The sequence below is a fragment of the Sphaerodactylus townsendi genome, linkage group LG01, assembly GCF_021028975.2.
Source record: "Sphaerodactylus townsendi isolate TG3544 linkage group LG01, MPM_Stown_v2.3, whole genome shotgun sequence".
NCBI classification, from domain to species: domain Eukaryota; kingdom Metazoa; phylum Chordata; class Lepidosauria; order Squamata; family Sphaerodactylidae; genus Sphaerodactylus; species Sphaerodactylus townsendi.
The window spans coordinates 24558608-24572406 of record NC_059425.1 but is presented as its reverse complement, the minus strand read 5'-3'; the positions used below and the strand labels follow the sequence as shown (position 1 = coordinate 24572406).

General features: G+C 49.4%; 1 protein-coding gene across 1 annotated transcript in view; it reads right to left on the bottom strand.

The window, feature by feature from the left end:
• Positions 1–227: 227 nt before the first annotated feature.
• ATG2A (autophagy related 2A) overlaps positions 228–13799 on the bottom strand; it is a 45172-nt gene continuing 31600 nt past the window's right edge. Inside the window, exons 31-42 of the mRNA XM_048514235.1 lie at positions 13156–13385; positions 12335–12470; positions 11248–11445; positions 10446–10547; positions 10042–10126; positions 9757–9892; positions 9277–9349; positions 8857–8939; positions 3887–4008; positions 3552–3706; positions 3147–3302; positions 228–2305 (exon numbers count right to left, since the gene is read on the bottom strand). Coding sequence (XP_048370192.1) covers positions 2069–2305; positions 3147–3302; positions 3552–3706; positions 3887–4008; positions 8857–8939; positions 9277–9349; positions 9757–9892; positions 10042–10126; positions 10446–10547; positions 11248–11445; positions 12335–12470; positions 13156–13385 — 1713 coding nt within the window. The 3' untranslated portion in view covers positions 228–2068. The remainder of the gene's footprint in view (positions 2306–3146; positions 3303–3551; positions 3707–3886; positions 4009–8856; positions 8940–9276; positions 9350–9756; positions 9893–10041; positions 10127–10445; positions 10548–11247; positions 11446–12334; positions 12471–13155; positions 13386–13799) is intronic.

The following is a 13799-nucleotide window of genomic DNA, read 5'->3' as shown; positions in this document are numbered from 1 at the left end:
GCAGAATTGCTTCTTCGCAGCTCTCCTGGATGTGCTGGCTGTGATAGTGTCATAAACTCTAGGGGAATGGGGCACAGGCAGAAATGTCCATGCCCCTTGACAGAAGGCTGTTTTCAATCCCTGTCTGGGATATAATGGAGGCAGGCACAGTGTGGGTGTCTAATTTGGGGCAAGGGGAGGGTCCCAACTCCTAAAAACATGTCACTCTCCTAAATAAAAACAGTCTGTTCCAAAAGCAGATTGCTCCATTTATTCTCAACTTTAATACACTCAAGTTCCCCCCAGAAACTTCCTTGCAGCAGACAAAATTCTGTTCCCGCTCCCTTGCAGCCTCTTTTTCCGTACCACTGTTGGGCCTGAGGCCCTCGTGCCAGATGGTAGCAACTAGGGCAGCTGAGGAAGAACCGGAGCCTCCTGCAGATGAGCGTGCAAGAATCTAGCTCTTGTGGGAAAGAATTTGAGAAACACCACACTGAGGCTCTCCCGAGTCCAAAAGCGGGCCAAGGACAAATGTGTTCCATCCTTTGGCTTCGATCCTCAGCCTCCTGATTACTCCCTGGAGAGCTTGGGATGCACCGTCAGAAGCGGCCGGCACTGTCCAGGGGCCTGCTTGACATTCCATGCAGAATTGCACTCTCCTGGGCACATTACATCTTGCAGCATCGCCCGGGCAACTGGACACAAACAAGCCACTGCAAAGCCCCCGGTCCCAGGCTGAGCGCCAAGGGGCAGGCGGCAGAAGCTTCCCCTTCTGGCAGCTGGAGCCAACCACCGGTCCCTTCCCCCTCCTGCATTCTGATGCCAAGCCCTCGGCAAGCGTTTCCTTTCTATGAAACAGGTTGCCATGGATATGGTTTCCTTTTCCCAACAAGGTGTAGTGGGAGGAAGAACACGAGAGACAATGGGGAAAGGAGGCGGGAGAAATGATTCCTCCTTCCTTGCCGGAGTACAGAAATGACGCACTTGAACTTCTGCTCCTCTCTCTGGAGAAACAAAGCCCAGAAAAACGAGCTCTAGCCCCACACTCGCAACAGCTTCTCCGATACCACGGCTGTGCTGAAGGAGGACAGCCAGGAGGCAGCACCGACACCACTGCGGTGTGCCAGAAAAGGAGATATCTTAAGTAAGGGGTCCATGTTGCTTGCTATGCCAGAACAATTTGGGCTGAGCTTGCAGGGACCCAGTTCCCTAGGCAAGAAGCAAATGGTCCCATTTTGCTCCCCCCAGAGGCCGCAAGGAGCATTGCAACCCGGCTGTCAGGGGCGTTTCCAGATTCAGATGCAAGAAAATGTGAGTCTGGGTCTCTGCCCAGCACGGACTACCTCCTCCAACCACTGGTGGCCATATCCCCAGACGAGCCTCACCTGCTCTTCACAGTGGCCTAAGCTTACCCCTCCCATTACTCCCCTCACCCCACTTTCCTTTTGGTTCTTGGCTTGCTTACTACTGTACATTATCTTCACGTGGAAAGAATTACACCATTAGTCCTGCATGGGGTTGCTCACACAGAGAGACAACAGCTGCTCCGGACTGTGCAGCTTCCGGTAGGCCAGGAGCACCTGAATACTTCTTTCGACAGGTGGAGGCAAAAAATAAGAGGCTCCCCACTTATAGACCTCTGACCCCATATCCAACCACACCTGGAGCTGAAAACAGATCCACATTGTCCTTTAATTGTTCGACTGTTTTCCCTCTCGTCCTCCTCACTGGGGTGGGGGGTGGGAGGTGGGACAGCAGCTGCAGATCATATACCAGCTGGATAGCAGAAGTTTACTCCCAAAAAGTACAAAAATAAGACTGAAGCCACATGAGGACCGGTGGAGTCGGCCCCTCCCCATGATGCTTTGTGTACCCCGTGCGTGTTGAGCTAAACCAACTCCCCCCTAAATTCTTGCTGAGGGAGAAGCTTTTCTCTCCCCCCCCCAACCCACAATTCAACAGTTCTTCATATGGGGGAAGGGGGTTGCGTCGTTCAATGGCTGTGCAACATCTGGCATAATGAAAAGGCACAGCCCCCACCCCCCGCGCCATGCTCCGGGTCTGGCTCCACAGGATTGGATGGAGCCCATCACTCCTGGTTGTCCTCTGACCGCCATTTCAGAGACTCTTCCTTGCGAGCGTCGGGCTTGATCTGGTTACGCATCCCCCCCAGGAGGTTGGAGGTGGCTTCTGAAGCCACGATGAGCGGTTTCACCACCGTGGGGGGAATCTGCCGCAGGACGCCTCCCACTGCTCCCGTGATCCCCTTCTGCTCATGGCCGCGGGTGGCAACGTCACAGATGGCCTGGGCTGTGTCGATGACGCCCTGGAGAATGAGGAGGACAGAAAGCATTGGCAGGAGGAGGAGGAGGGCGGGGTCTAGTTATGTCCATAAGTGCGGTCAAGTTGCAGCTGACTGATGGGGACCCCAGCAAGGATCTTTCAAGGCGTGTGAGAAACAGAGGTGGTTTGCTATTACCGTCCTCCACAAAGCCTTCTTTGGGGTCTCCCATCCAAGTATCAACCCTACTTAGATTCCAACATGGGCTATATTAGAACATAAGAACGTAAGAAAGAGCCTGCTGGATCAGACCAGAGTCCATCTAGTCCAGTACTCTGCTACTTGCAGTGGCCCACCAGGTGCCTTTGGGAGCTCACATGCAGGATGTGAAAGCAATGACCTGCTGCTGCTGCTGCTCCTGAGCACCTGGTCTGCTAAGGCATTTGCAATCTCAGATCAAGGAGGATCAAGATAATATGGGTAGCCATATTATGCCACCTTCCTTCCCGGGCCTAGTTAAGATACTACAAATCAAGGAGTACTTAGGTTTCAACATGGGCTATATTATGCCGCCTTCTTTCCCGGGCTCTAGTTAAGATAAGACAAATTAAAGAGCCTCACCCCACATTCCCCCCAGCCCCTGACAGAACTCTGAAGAAAGGCAGACAGGGAGAGCTGAACAGATGTTGGAGAGATTGGATAACCTCTCTTCTCCCCCATTTCACGCAGAAGGTGGCTCCAGGGCAGGATATAAACTCCCAAAGTGACTGTCAGGAGCCCACATGTTGCCTCTCACTTGACAAGACTGGTGAGGCCTCTCCATTGGCCAGAACCTCCGTTCCTCCGGCAACCCAGCACCCCCCGGGAGTTGCACGGGGGACATTACCTCTCGCACGGTGTCATACGCTTTGGCCATGCCCTCCCGCAGGTCTGCTGGCTGATGACCACGCCTTAGTTTGCGAGTGTGCTTCTTATCCAGAAGGGCGCGAGTCGTAGGAGGGGCTGTAGGGGACAGGATGTCGTAGACTGTCTCTGCTGTGGCCTAAAAAGCAAGAGAAGAGATTGTATGTGGCGAAGGAAGAGGGTGCATTTCAAAGCACCCTGGTTGCCTCCACCCTGCGCCAGAGCAGACAGGTCTCAAGGAAGGCTTTAGAAGGAGGAAAACAAGGTCAAAGCTCTCTGCTCAAAGTTAAGAACCTTGGACACAGCCCTGAAAAATCACAAGGGCAGGAACAACGCCCTCCCCCCCCCCCCCCAATCCTTCCCATCTCCACTGCCACACAACCCAGACCTGGATGGCTTGCACCAGGCGATTGCTGAGCTCCAGTGCCGCAGAGGCAGTAGATGTGCCAAAGGAGGCCGCGCCACGCTGCAGGCCACGGATGATGCGCCCATCCTTGCGATACTGTTCGATGGGGAGCCAGAAGAGGTCACGCAGGCCGTGGACTGGGGGGAGAAAGAGGAGAGTGCTTGTGCGGGGGGGGGGGGGGGGGGGAAGCTTTCCAAACCTCGCACCCCCCTCCAAAAACATTTAGCAGACAGCCACTTTTCTTGCTGGGGCTGCTGCTATCCCCCACTCCCTCTGCACAACCCAAAAGGCTCATTCTGCCGTCAGGGACCACTTACAGAGCTGCACCACCGAGTGCATGGGGCCTACACCTCCCAGGATGCCTGGCAGCTGGTTCTTGCGGATATCTGTCAGCCACTCCGTCAGTGCATAGTTCACCACTTTCTCTACACCTAGGAGCCTTAGGGTGGAAGAGCAAAGGTCAGAGGCCCAGTGGTAATGTCCTTCCCCCACATAGGAGGCCTGATGCAGAATCCAACCACCTACACAATGACTTATGCAGCTCAGCTGGGACTCTTGGCACAATTTATCTCTTTTATTTATATCCTGCCTTTCTACCCCAATGGGGCCCCAAAATAGCTTCTATCATAATTCTTTTCCCCGTTTTACCCTCACAACAACCTTGTGAAGTAGGTTAGGCTGAAAGCATGACTGGCCCCGGGTCACTCAAAGCAAGCTTCAACAGGAGGCAGAATGTAAAACACACGTGTCTGGAAGAAACCTGAATTCTGGGACTTGCCTACGTTTCGCAACTTCAAAAAACTTATATAATTGCCTCTTTTGCATAATTCGCTCCACACTTTTGCTAGGGGCAAAAAATGCAGGCTGCCACTGAGAGGCATCCCAAAAATTCCTGGAATGTCACTAGGATGAAGAAGAGCTGGTTTTTAAAAAGCTCTTTAAGGAGTCTCAAAGCGACTCACAATTGCCTTCTCTTCCCCTCCCCATGACAGACACTGTGTGAGGCAGGTGAGGCTGAGAGAGTGCTGAGAGAACTGTGACTGGCCCAAGGTCGTCCAGCAGGCTTTATGTAGAGGAGTGGGGAAAACAAATCCAGTTCACCAGATCAAAGTTTGCTGCTCTCAACTTCTACATTACGCTGGCTCTCAACAGCATGGACACTCCGCTCCATTTGATTTTCATATTAAAGGCATGAACACATGAATATGAGCACATGGGGCTTTTGATGGGGCCAGCTGCTGATTGTGCCCCACCTTAGTTCCCCTCTACATCTGGGGTCCCGCTAACATCACCAGGACCACCATTCCCCCTCTGTTCTTGGGGAGGGTTTTCATGTGGGTTTTAATTGCAGAACGCCGACACATTTGTATCGATTGCTGCATTTTAAAGAGTTTTTAGCAGTATGACTTTGGGGCCTATATTATTTATGTATATCATGTAATTTGTTTATGTGCTCAACTGGTTTTATTGTTATATGTTATGTTGTACACCGCCCAGAGCCCTTCGGGGGAGGGGCAGTATATAAAATTAACAATGAATGAATGAATAAATGAGTGAATGAATGAGTGAATGAATGAATGAATGAATGAATGAATGAATGAATGAATGAATGAATGAATGAATGAATGAATTCCAGGTCAGTATTGGTTCCACAAGGTCAGTATTGCCTACTCAGACTGGCCGTGGTTCTGCAGGCAGAGGTCTTGAACATCACTTGCGACCTGGTCTTTTCAACTGGAGAGGTCAGGTATTGAACCTGGGACCTCCTTCATGCCGAGCAGATGCTCTACCTGTGAGCCACAGCACCTCCCAATTATAAAATATATATGAATATAGAGTCTTCAGAAATGGATGTCACCTCACCAAACAAGTAACTACCCTTTGCAATTTCAAATTTTTCAGAGCTGGCTAAGAAAACCCAAGTTTAGCCACAATAATTAGCTTTTTTAGTTACTTCATTTATATCCTGCCTTTACCCTCAATTGAGACCCATAGCTCATATCACTCTCCTTAACCCCCCCCCCCTTTCCATACATGTTACACTCAGTTTCTCCAATGCACATTTTCTAAGGACAGAAGAGCATGATTTTCCCCTTCCACTGTTAGCCCAAAATGCAACCAACCCAACCCCCCCCCCTCTTAAAAAATGCTATCCTGGGGTTTCCCTGCCCCCACGGAACTACATTTCAGACCGCATTAGAAGAGGGTTTGAGAAAGTTGTGCTCTGCACGAGGAAAGCCTTCCAAAAATATTTGAAAAGATATTTTTTAAAATGGTACTGAGTGTGTGGGTTCGTTATGTGATCAATTCCACCGTACAAAATCATTCCCAAACGTTTTCTTTGGTGCTACACACTTCCTTCTTTCCGCCGCTATGCAAAATGTCACTCTCGTTGCAGCCAGCATATAAAAAGCAACAACCCTTTTATATTTATAGCAGAAACATTTGTACACAATTGCAGATGATGTCATAAAGGATGGGAATGAGCTTTTCAGCATTCACACGACGAAGGTACAATCAGCCTTTCTGCAGGCTGGATTAATAAGCCCCACACCACAGGGGGTCGAGGATCCTAGAGACAGCAGGAAGTAGCTTACGTTTTCCCTGTCATCAAACTCGAGATCCCACACCACGACAATTCCATTGCGTAAAGTTTGCCAATTACGGAGGAGGAATAAGCGTGGTTGATTCACAGCGCTGGATTTTTTTTTAGAAGCAGGAAGGCAAGCTTGCTCGGCCCTCACTTGTTCGACATCCTAAAGCTAGTGACTGGCAGGCAGTTCCCCTTCAGAAAGGTCTGATTTTCAACATCTGTTTTTGGCTTCACACTCTGCTCTGACTAATCAGTAGACACACTTCGCTGGATTGCCTGAGAGGGGCTTAGTATTGTTAAACACATCTTAAACAAGGAGCGCTTTTCAGGCAGGAGTGCTGTCCGATAAAGGGATTCCTTTGTGAGCACCAGAACAGTATTTTTCTCTGTCAGAGACTCAGTAGTATAGATTGCTCTCTTGCTATGTGTCTGGAAGGAGGGTAGTTTATAGGCATCAAGAAAAAGCCTTTTCCAGCCTGAGACTTAGCTCAGGACCTTGAGTATGTTGGGTGGTCACCAAATCACACACAGTAAAGAGTTTTCAGACACCTGTTATCTCATGGCTTTCTTCTCATGCTGAACATATCACAAATCCAAGGAAGGAAGGCTGTGAATAGCCAAAATTGATGGCACTCAAGAAATAAGGAATTCATTAGTTTTAACTGTGCAACCAGCAAGCAACAATTGAATCTGGCAGTTAAGGTGAACTGAAAGTAAATACAAGGACTTCTGGGGGAATTTAAATTCCGCCTGTTACAAGATTATAGGAATAATAGTATTGTAGTTGGATGGGAAATGCTATGGTTAGATAGACTGAAGAAAATTGGATATACTAGGTGAAGGTAACTGGAAGTAGAGAATTCTGAACTTTTGTTGTTTATGGATTATGTTCTTTCTCTTTTTGTCATGATGATATTAACATTATTTTATAATCAATGTTGTTATATTGCAATAAGCATAACGGTTGATTAATGTGGTATAATGGTTAACAGCAGGTGGATTCTAATCTGGAGAACAGGGTTTGATTCCCCACTCCCACACCTGAGTGGCAGGGGCTTATTTGGTGAACCAGATGTGTTTCCGCACTCCTACATTCCTGCTGGGTGACCTTGGGCTAGTCACAGTTCTTTCAGAACTCTCTCAGCTCCACCTACCTCACAAGGTGTCTGTAAGGAGACTCAAGCCACCTTGAGTCTCCTTACAGGAAAGAAAGGTGGGGTATAAATCCAAACTCCTCTTCTTCTAAATGTGTGTGGTATTTATTATGTCAATATAGGCTTAACACTTATCAAATAAATTCCACTTATGCAGACATAATCTCTGAAGTGGGGCACTGGAATGCTTGTCTACTGAGATCTCTGACAGCTAACCTCTCAACATTTAACTTCTTAATTGCTTCAGGCGAGCCAACTTCATTTTTGATAACCTTCTGGATGAAAAAATGGAGCAATGCTCCCTGAAGCCTTTTGTCAGTGGTAAACTGGAAGAAACTGCAGCAGAACTGGCACTGACTGTAAGCTTCACAGTTTTGGTCCTAGTAACAAGTCACCCAGTCAAAGTTTTAGCCAAGTTTTCCATAGTGAAACTTGGAAATTATTCATGGGCCAACCTCCCCGGCCACCTCACGATGCAAAGGCCCAGCAGTTCTGGAGGGAAACCTCTGGCCACTTCTAGTGAACCCCTAATGAAGCAGTTACCAGCTGGGGCTCAACCCTGGGTGAGCTGCTCCAGGGGTCTCCCTGCTCCATAAGTAAGGAGCCAAAGTTCTCTGCTGCAGTCTCTGAGATCCCCATCTCTGCTTCGTGTGTCACATGAGAAACAAATGAGTGGCACCTAAGTTTTGATCTGTGGGGAAACTTGCAGTAAAAATTCAACAGAGTACTGTTGCTTTTATCTCACTTGTTTGCCCACAATATAGGACAGACCTTCTGTTTGTTGTAAGAGACCAGTGCTTACAGTATCACGTTTGCAGCCTAAGGGTCAGTCACTGCATTCTTATTCATTTTTATTTTATTTTCTTCCTACCACTGCACTGAAATGGGGACGTGAAGCTGTTTGCATTGCGTTCCTTGCCTCCATTTTATCCGGACATACACCCTATGGGGTAGGTTGCTGAGCGTGTGTGACTAGTCCAAGGTCACCCAGCAAGGTTCCATGGCTGAGTAGGGATTTGAGCCTGGGTCACAAAGATGCCAGCGTGACACTCAAGCCTCCCTGGAGTCACTGCTCACATTCCATCCCACGTTTCCTTCTCAGTGTCTCCACTGCGGCTGAAATTGTAACTGTAAGCTCCTTGGGGCAGGGAGCTTTTTAAAATGTTGCTGCTATTTTGGAAGCCTGCCACGTACAGAGATGATGCAACAAAAAGGCCACCAGCTTTGCATCTCTTGCTATTAGTCATCAAACCGAAATAGTCGGCGTATTTTGTGAGAGGAAGCGAGGAAGGGCAATAAATGCCAAATATAGTTTTTGACAAACAGACAAAGTTTGTGAACGTTTCGGAGCAAAAAGACAGCAATCCTGCGAAAATCCCTGTCGTTACATTAATAGTGTGAATATGTGAGTGGGGTAGCGTAATAATGCGCGCGCATACTGAGGTCAGTCCTCGCAAGGACATGCCGCTATGTCAGCAAAAATTAACCACTGCCCTCTCCTGGCCTTCCTCTTCTCTGACCCTCCGCCCCAGCTCCTTACCCATGTCGACAGCAAAGCCTCTTGAGTTTGAGTTCGGAGCAGTTGAGCTGCGCCAGGCCAATCAGGATGCCAGCAAAAGTGCCCTAGGAAAGCAGGAAGTTACGAACCTTCTTCTAAACAGAAAATTCTCTTCCCCGCCCAAACCCTGGGGCATTTTCCCTTCTCAGCACTAAGGGCAAGCAGGGCCATGGGTTAGGAGGAGAAGGTTTTACTCACAGAAAAGAAAGGCAACAAAGTCCCTTCTTTTGGCCTGATTGGTCTTTCACACCGCTTTTGTTAGACGCCTTTGAGTTTTTCCCATCAAAGCAGGGAGGTGGGACACAGAAAGGGCTGCCAGGTAGTCCACAGGGAAGGACCAGTTTCCTGAGTGAGTTCACAGGGCCTGGAGGTGGAAGAGCTTTCCCCAGCTTAGCTACTCACCACCTGGTCCACAGTCACGTGCTTGCCATGGTAGTCTAGCCAGATGGGCACTTCAGAGGTGAACCGGAACTCCCTGCAGGTAAATATCAAGCAGGTGAGGAAGAAAGAAGAAGAGGAGGAGGAAGAGTTTGGATGTATGCTTTTTCTCCTGTAAGGAGACTCAAGGTAGCTTACAAACTCCTTTCCCTTCCTTTCCCACAACACCCACCTTGTAAGGCAGGTGGGGCTGAAAGACTTCCAAAAAACTGTGACTAGCCTAAGGTCACCAAGCAGGAGTGTAGAAGTGTGGAAACACACTTGGTTCACCAGATAAGCCTCTGCCACTCAGGTGGAGGAGTGGAGAATCAAACCCGGTTCTCCAGATTAGAATCCACCTGCTCTTAACCACTACACCACGCTGGCTCTCAGCTTCCTCAGTACAGCCTCCTCCTGCTCTCCACACACAAGTGCTTTGGCCTCCCTCCCTTTGAGGTTATTTACCGGAAGTAGACAGGCTGGTCAGAGGAGGAAGAGGAGGTGTTGGACAAAGAGCTGTTTTCACTGAACGTGGTCTCCATCGAAGCCGTCATCTCTCCCTCAATTCCCTCAGTCTCCTTCCCCAGAGACTCCAGGCGACCTATGGGACGATGGGAACAAAAAAGAGCAGAGGCCACATCAAGGGAACGACTTTCCAGCCTGGTCTTTCATAGGTCTGCTCTAAATCCACAGCCATGCCTCTGAGAGGATGGGAAAACCGGCCAAAACAAACTGATAGGCCAGGCTCACCTTCAGGCCCTGCCTCAATGGGCACTACAGGGTTAATGCCGGCAGCCAAGCTGGTGAAAAAGTCCTTCAGGAAGAACAAGGCGTCCTAGAGAGGAAACAAAAGGGAGAAAAGGAGTCGTGCCACCTCTCTGGCTCCAACCAGGGGAAGGCTGGCTAGCTCCAGAGGGGCAAAGAGGAGAAAGGACCCAGACCTCCTTACAGCCCACAACGCCTGCCCCAAATGCCCCCTTCCACATTAGTCATGCCTGTCCAAATTCAAATGGGGTAAGACAGGGTCTGCACATTTAGACAGTCTGGGAGGATATCACTACCTTCATACAGACGCTGCCCTTGCAAGCTATAAAGCATAAAGGCAGGGCCTTCTCTACTTCCCAGGTGGTGACAGCATTCATGCCGTTCCGTACCTGGTCAATGTTCAACCTCAGTGGCATCAGGGAGACACGAAGGCAGCATTCTGGGCCTCCCAGGCCAGCTTCAGGGCAGACATGGAGGGCTTTGATGGTGAGCTGTCAAGGGAGGGGGCGGGGGGGGGGAAAGCAGAGCGTCACACTCCTGGCATCCCAGAGGATGATCTATACCTGGGCTGCTTGCCAGGCAGAGAGACCCCACTTCTGCAGCCAGCCTGATAGTAAGTTTGCAGCCAGAGGGAGTCAACAAGTCTTGTCAGGCATCCAAGCAACACCTCCACAACCCGATTCCAGAGAGGTAAGGCTCCCACCAAGCATGTAGGACAGACTGAAGGAAACCAAGATCTTGAAAAGCTGCTCCACAATCTATTAAAACATGTTACTTCCAGACTATTGCCTCTCTTGGAACTGCGACCCACTCAAGAGTTTGTAACTTTGTTTTTGATAATGTAATCTAGGATGAAAGGCCTAACAGTCCCATATCACACCAGAAGGTCACATAATGTGAGACTGCCCACAAGAGGACCCACTGTGTGAACAGGCCAGAAGGCAGCATTTCTTAACACAAAGATGGGGAAGGCCCCCTTTCCCCATAGATATGCAATGGAGGTAACAGGGTCACCCAACAGTGTTGCAAGTGTGCAAAGGAGACGAAACAAAACCCAGTTCCAGAGCTTTGGGAACAGTCGTGTTTGTTGGCTCCACCTGGTCATCAAAAATAATGGACCGTCCCACAATCCCATCCCGTGATCTGAGAGTCAAAGCTGCTTCCTCAATATGGCTTGTTATGAGCCCCTACCATGTTGGAGTGGGTACGCCGAGGCATGCACTCGCTGCTGTACAGGTAGAGGAACTTGTTGATCTGGGAGGAGGCCAGGCGGTCCCGAATCTCCAACTCTTGGACGATGAACACCTGCCTGGCTAGGGGCTGCTCCCCCAGCTCCAGGACTGGCTTCTCAGAGTGGCCGGTGGGGTATGTTTCATGCTGAAAGCTCACCTGAGAAAGGAAAGGGTCATGGCACCTTCGCAGTAGGCAGGAGAGACAGAGCCATATGTGCCATCTGTCTCCCACCGAGCCATTTGTAGGCAGCTGCAGGGGGGCAGAGAGGTACTGCCAATGGCTGTCCCACCTTTCAATTTACTTATACCCCGCTCTTCCCTCCCGTGGTGACCCAAAGCGGCTTACATTATTCTCCCTCTCCTCCAGTGTATCCTCACAGCAATGCCACATCATGATGTTTACTAGGCAGACTATGCCATTGCCTTCCTCTGTTGTCTTACCCTGTTTTTTTTAAGAGCCCCAGAACATTTTTTAAATCAGAGAGGATTTATTTCCTCCCACCTTTTTTCTTTTGGATTTATTAGATTTGGTTTTAGAAAATACATTTTTTTCATGATGAAAAATCATACGATGTCTTCTACTGTATCTGCTGCTCTTCCCAATTTGGGATCATCTGATCACTACGCCCTGCTGGATCTCACAAGGAGCTCTTTTGGCCCAAACATCTTCTGGAGCAGAAGCAGTGTAGTGGCTAAGAGCAGTGGCTAAGAACAGGTGCACTCTGATCTGGAGTAACTGGGTTTGATTCCCAGCTCTGCCGCTTGAGCTGTGGAGGCTTATCTGGGGAATTCAGATTAGCCTGTGCACTCCCACACATGCCAGCTGGGTGACCTTGGGATAGTCACAGCTTCTCAGAGCTCTCTCAGCCCCACCCACCTCACAGGGTGTTTGTTGTGAGGGGGGAAGGGCAAGGAGATTGCAAGCCCCTTTGAGTCTCCTACAGGAGAGAAAGGGGGATATAAATCCAAAGTCCTCCTCCTCCTGGAGAGATGGGCCATCAGAGGGGAGATGGGTCTGCCCTCAACATCCTCTTGGAAGCACTCACTTTTGTCAACTGGATTTCCATTAGCAAGTCGTGAATCCGGCCAGTGCCTCCCTGGGCCCGCCAGGTGTTCTGGGGCCGGTTGATGACCGAGCAGCGGGAAGGGGAGGAGCGGGCACTGGACAGAGACGGCTTCGCCCTGAAGTGGGGGGGGGGGGGAGAATAAAACGAGGAGGAGGTTCAGAGATGAATTATGGCCAAAGCAAGGAGCTCGTTTCCCCCCTTTCATTTCGATATTATGCCTGGGAAATGCAGGACAGCTGCATATTTAAAGATCTTGCTTGACTCTGAGGTGGTTATTCACCAGAGCAAGAACTAATACATTTCCTCTTACCTTTTCCTCGGAGAGATTTATGACATCCTTACAGCAAAAGCATACATGTGCATATTGCTTAACCTCTGAGGAGTCATTGGAGCACATTTTATTAGTTGCCCAAATTTACAGATCTCAGACCAAATTTGTTTTTTGAGGCCCCAATACCAGTTTACCCATGCCCCCCCCCCCCCCCCCAAATTTTAAATTGAACCACCTCTTGAACAATGAGGATCCCAAGTAATTGGAAATGCTGGCCAAATTCCTGCTCAATATTGTGAAATAATCCTTTGGGTCTCTGTTTAAAATTATTATTTCCCTGAAGTTTGCACTTTATGAAATACGAGCAGTTGTTTTACTTTGTCAAATTGTACCCGGATCATACTATCACACAGTTTTTATCTGAATTTTTCTCCTGATGCCTAATAAAGGACTCTGAATTCTGAATTATGGCCAGCAGAGATCACTGAGTGCGAACACGACCAGGATGCACGTGGACGGGCGCTCTCACCTTGGCGAATGGACATGACCCGAGGCAGAGCGCCCAACGCCAAAGTCTCTGCCGCCATAGAGATGCCAGACCACCGAAATTTCACGCAGCATGACACGGCTCTCGGGCATAGGGAAGTGCAAGGGAGCCTTCAGCAAATCCGTGCTGCCCAGCGGTCGGGAGAAGTGACCTTCCCGGATGCAGACCGGTCCTTCTAAAAGCTTCGTCACAACGGGCTCGCCGTCTCGGGGCTGCAGAGAGAAAAGCAGACACTGGCCTCAGTCAATACGACCCATGGGCAGAGCCCCCAGCAGCTTGCTTGTCCCTGTACGTCATGCTGATTTTATCAAGACAGTTTATGGATTGTGCAAGCCACCTCGAGTCTGGATTTAAAAGTAAGTTATGGCTCACAGCCCCCAAGTCCAGCCTACTCTTCTTGCTCCTTGAAAAGCATATAATTTTATGCATCCCATTCTTGAATCTGTTGCAAACAATAAGAAAGCCCTCCAAACTGTGTACAATTACAGGAGACGGGCAACAACACCGATAGTCAAAAGAGGGGGTGATGCTGAGGTCGTAAAGAAAGAGCACTTTCCTGAGCAGGAAGGTCTAGTTAAGGAAGGGAAAGAGGCTTGGCCTCCCGCTCCCCACACTTATTGAGGACA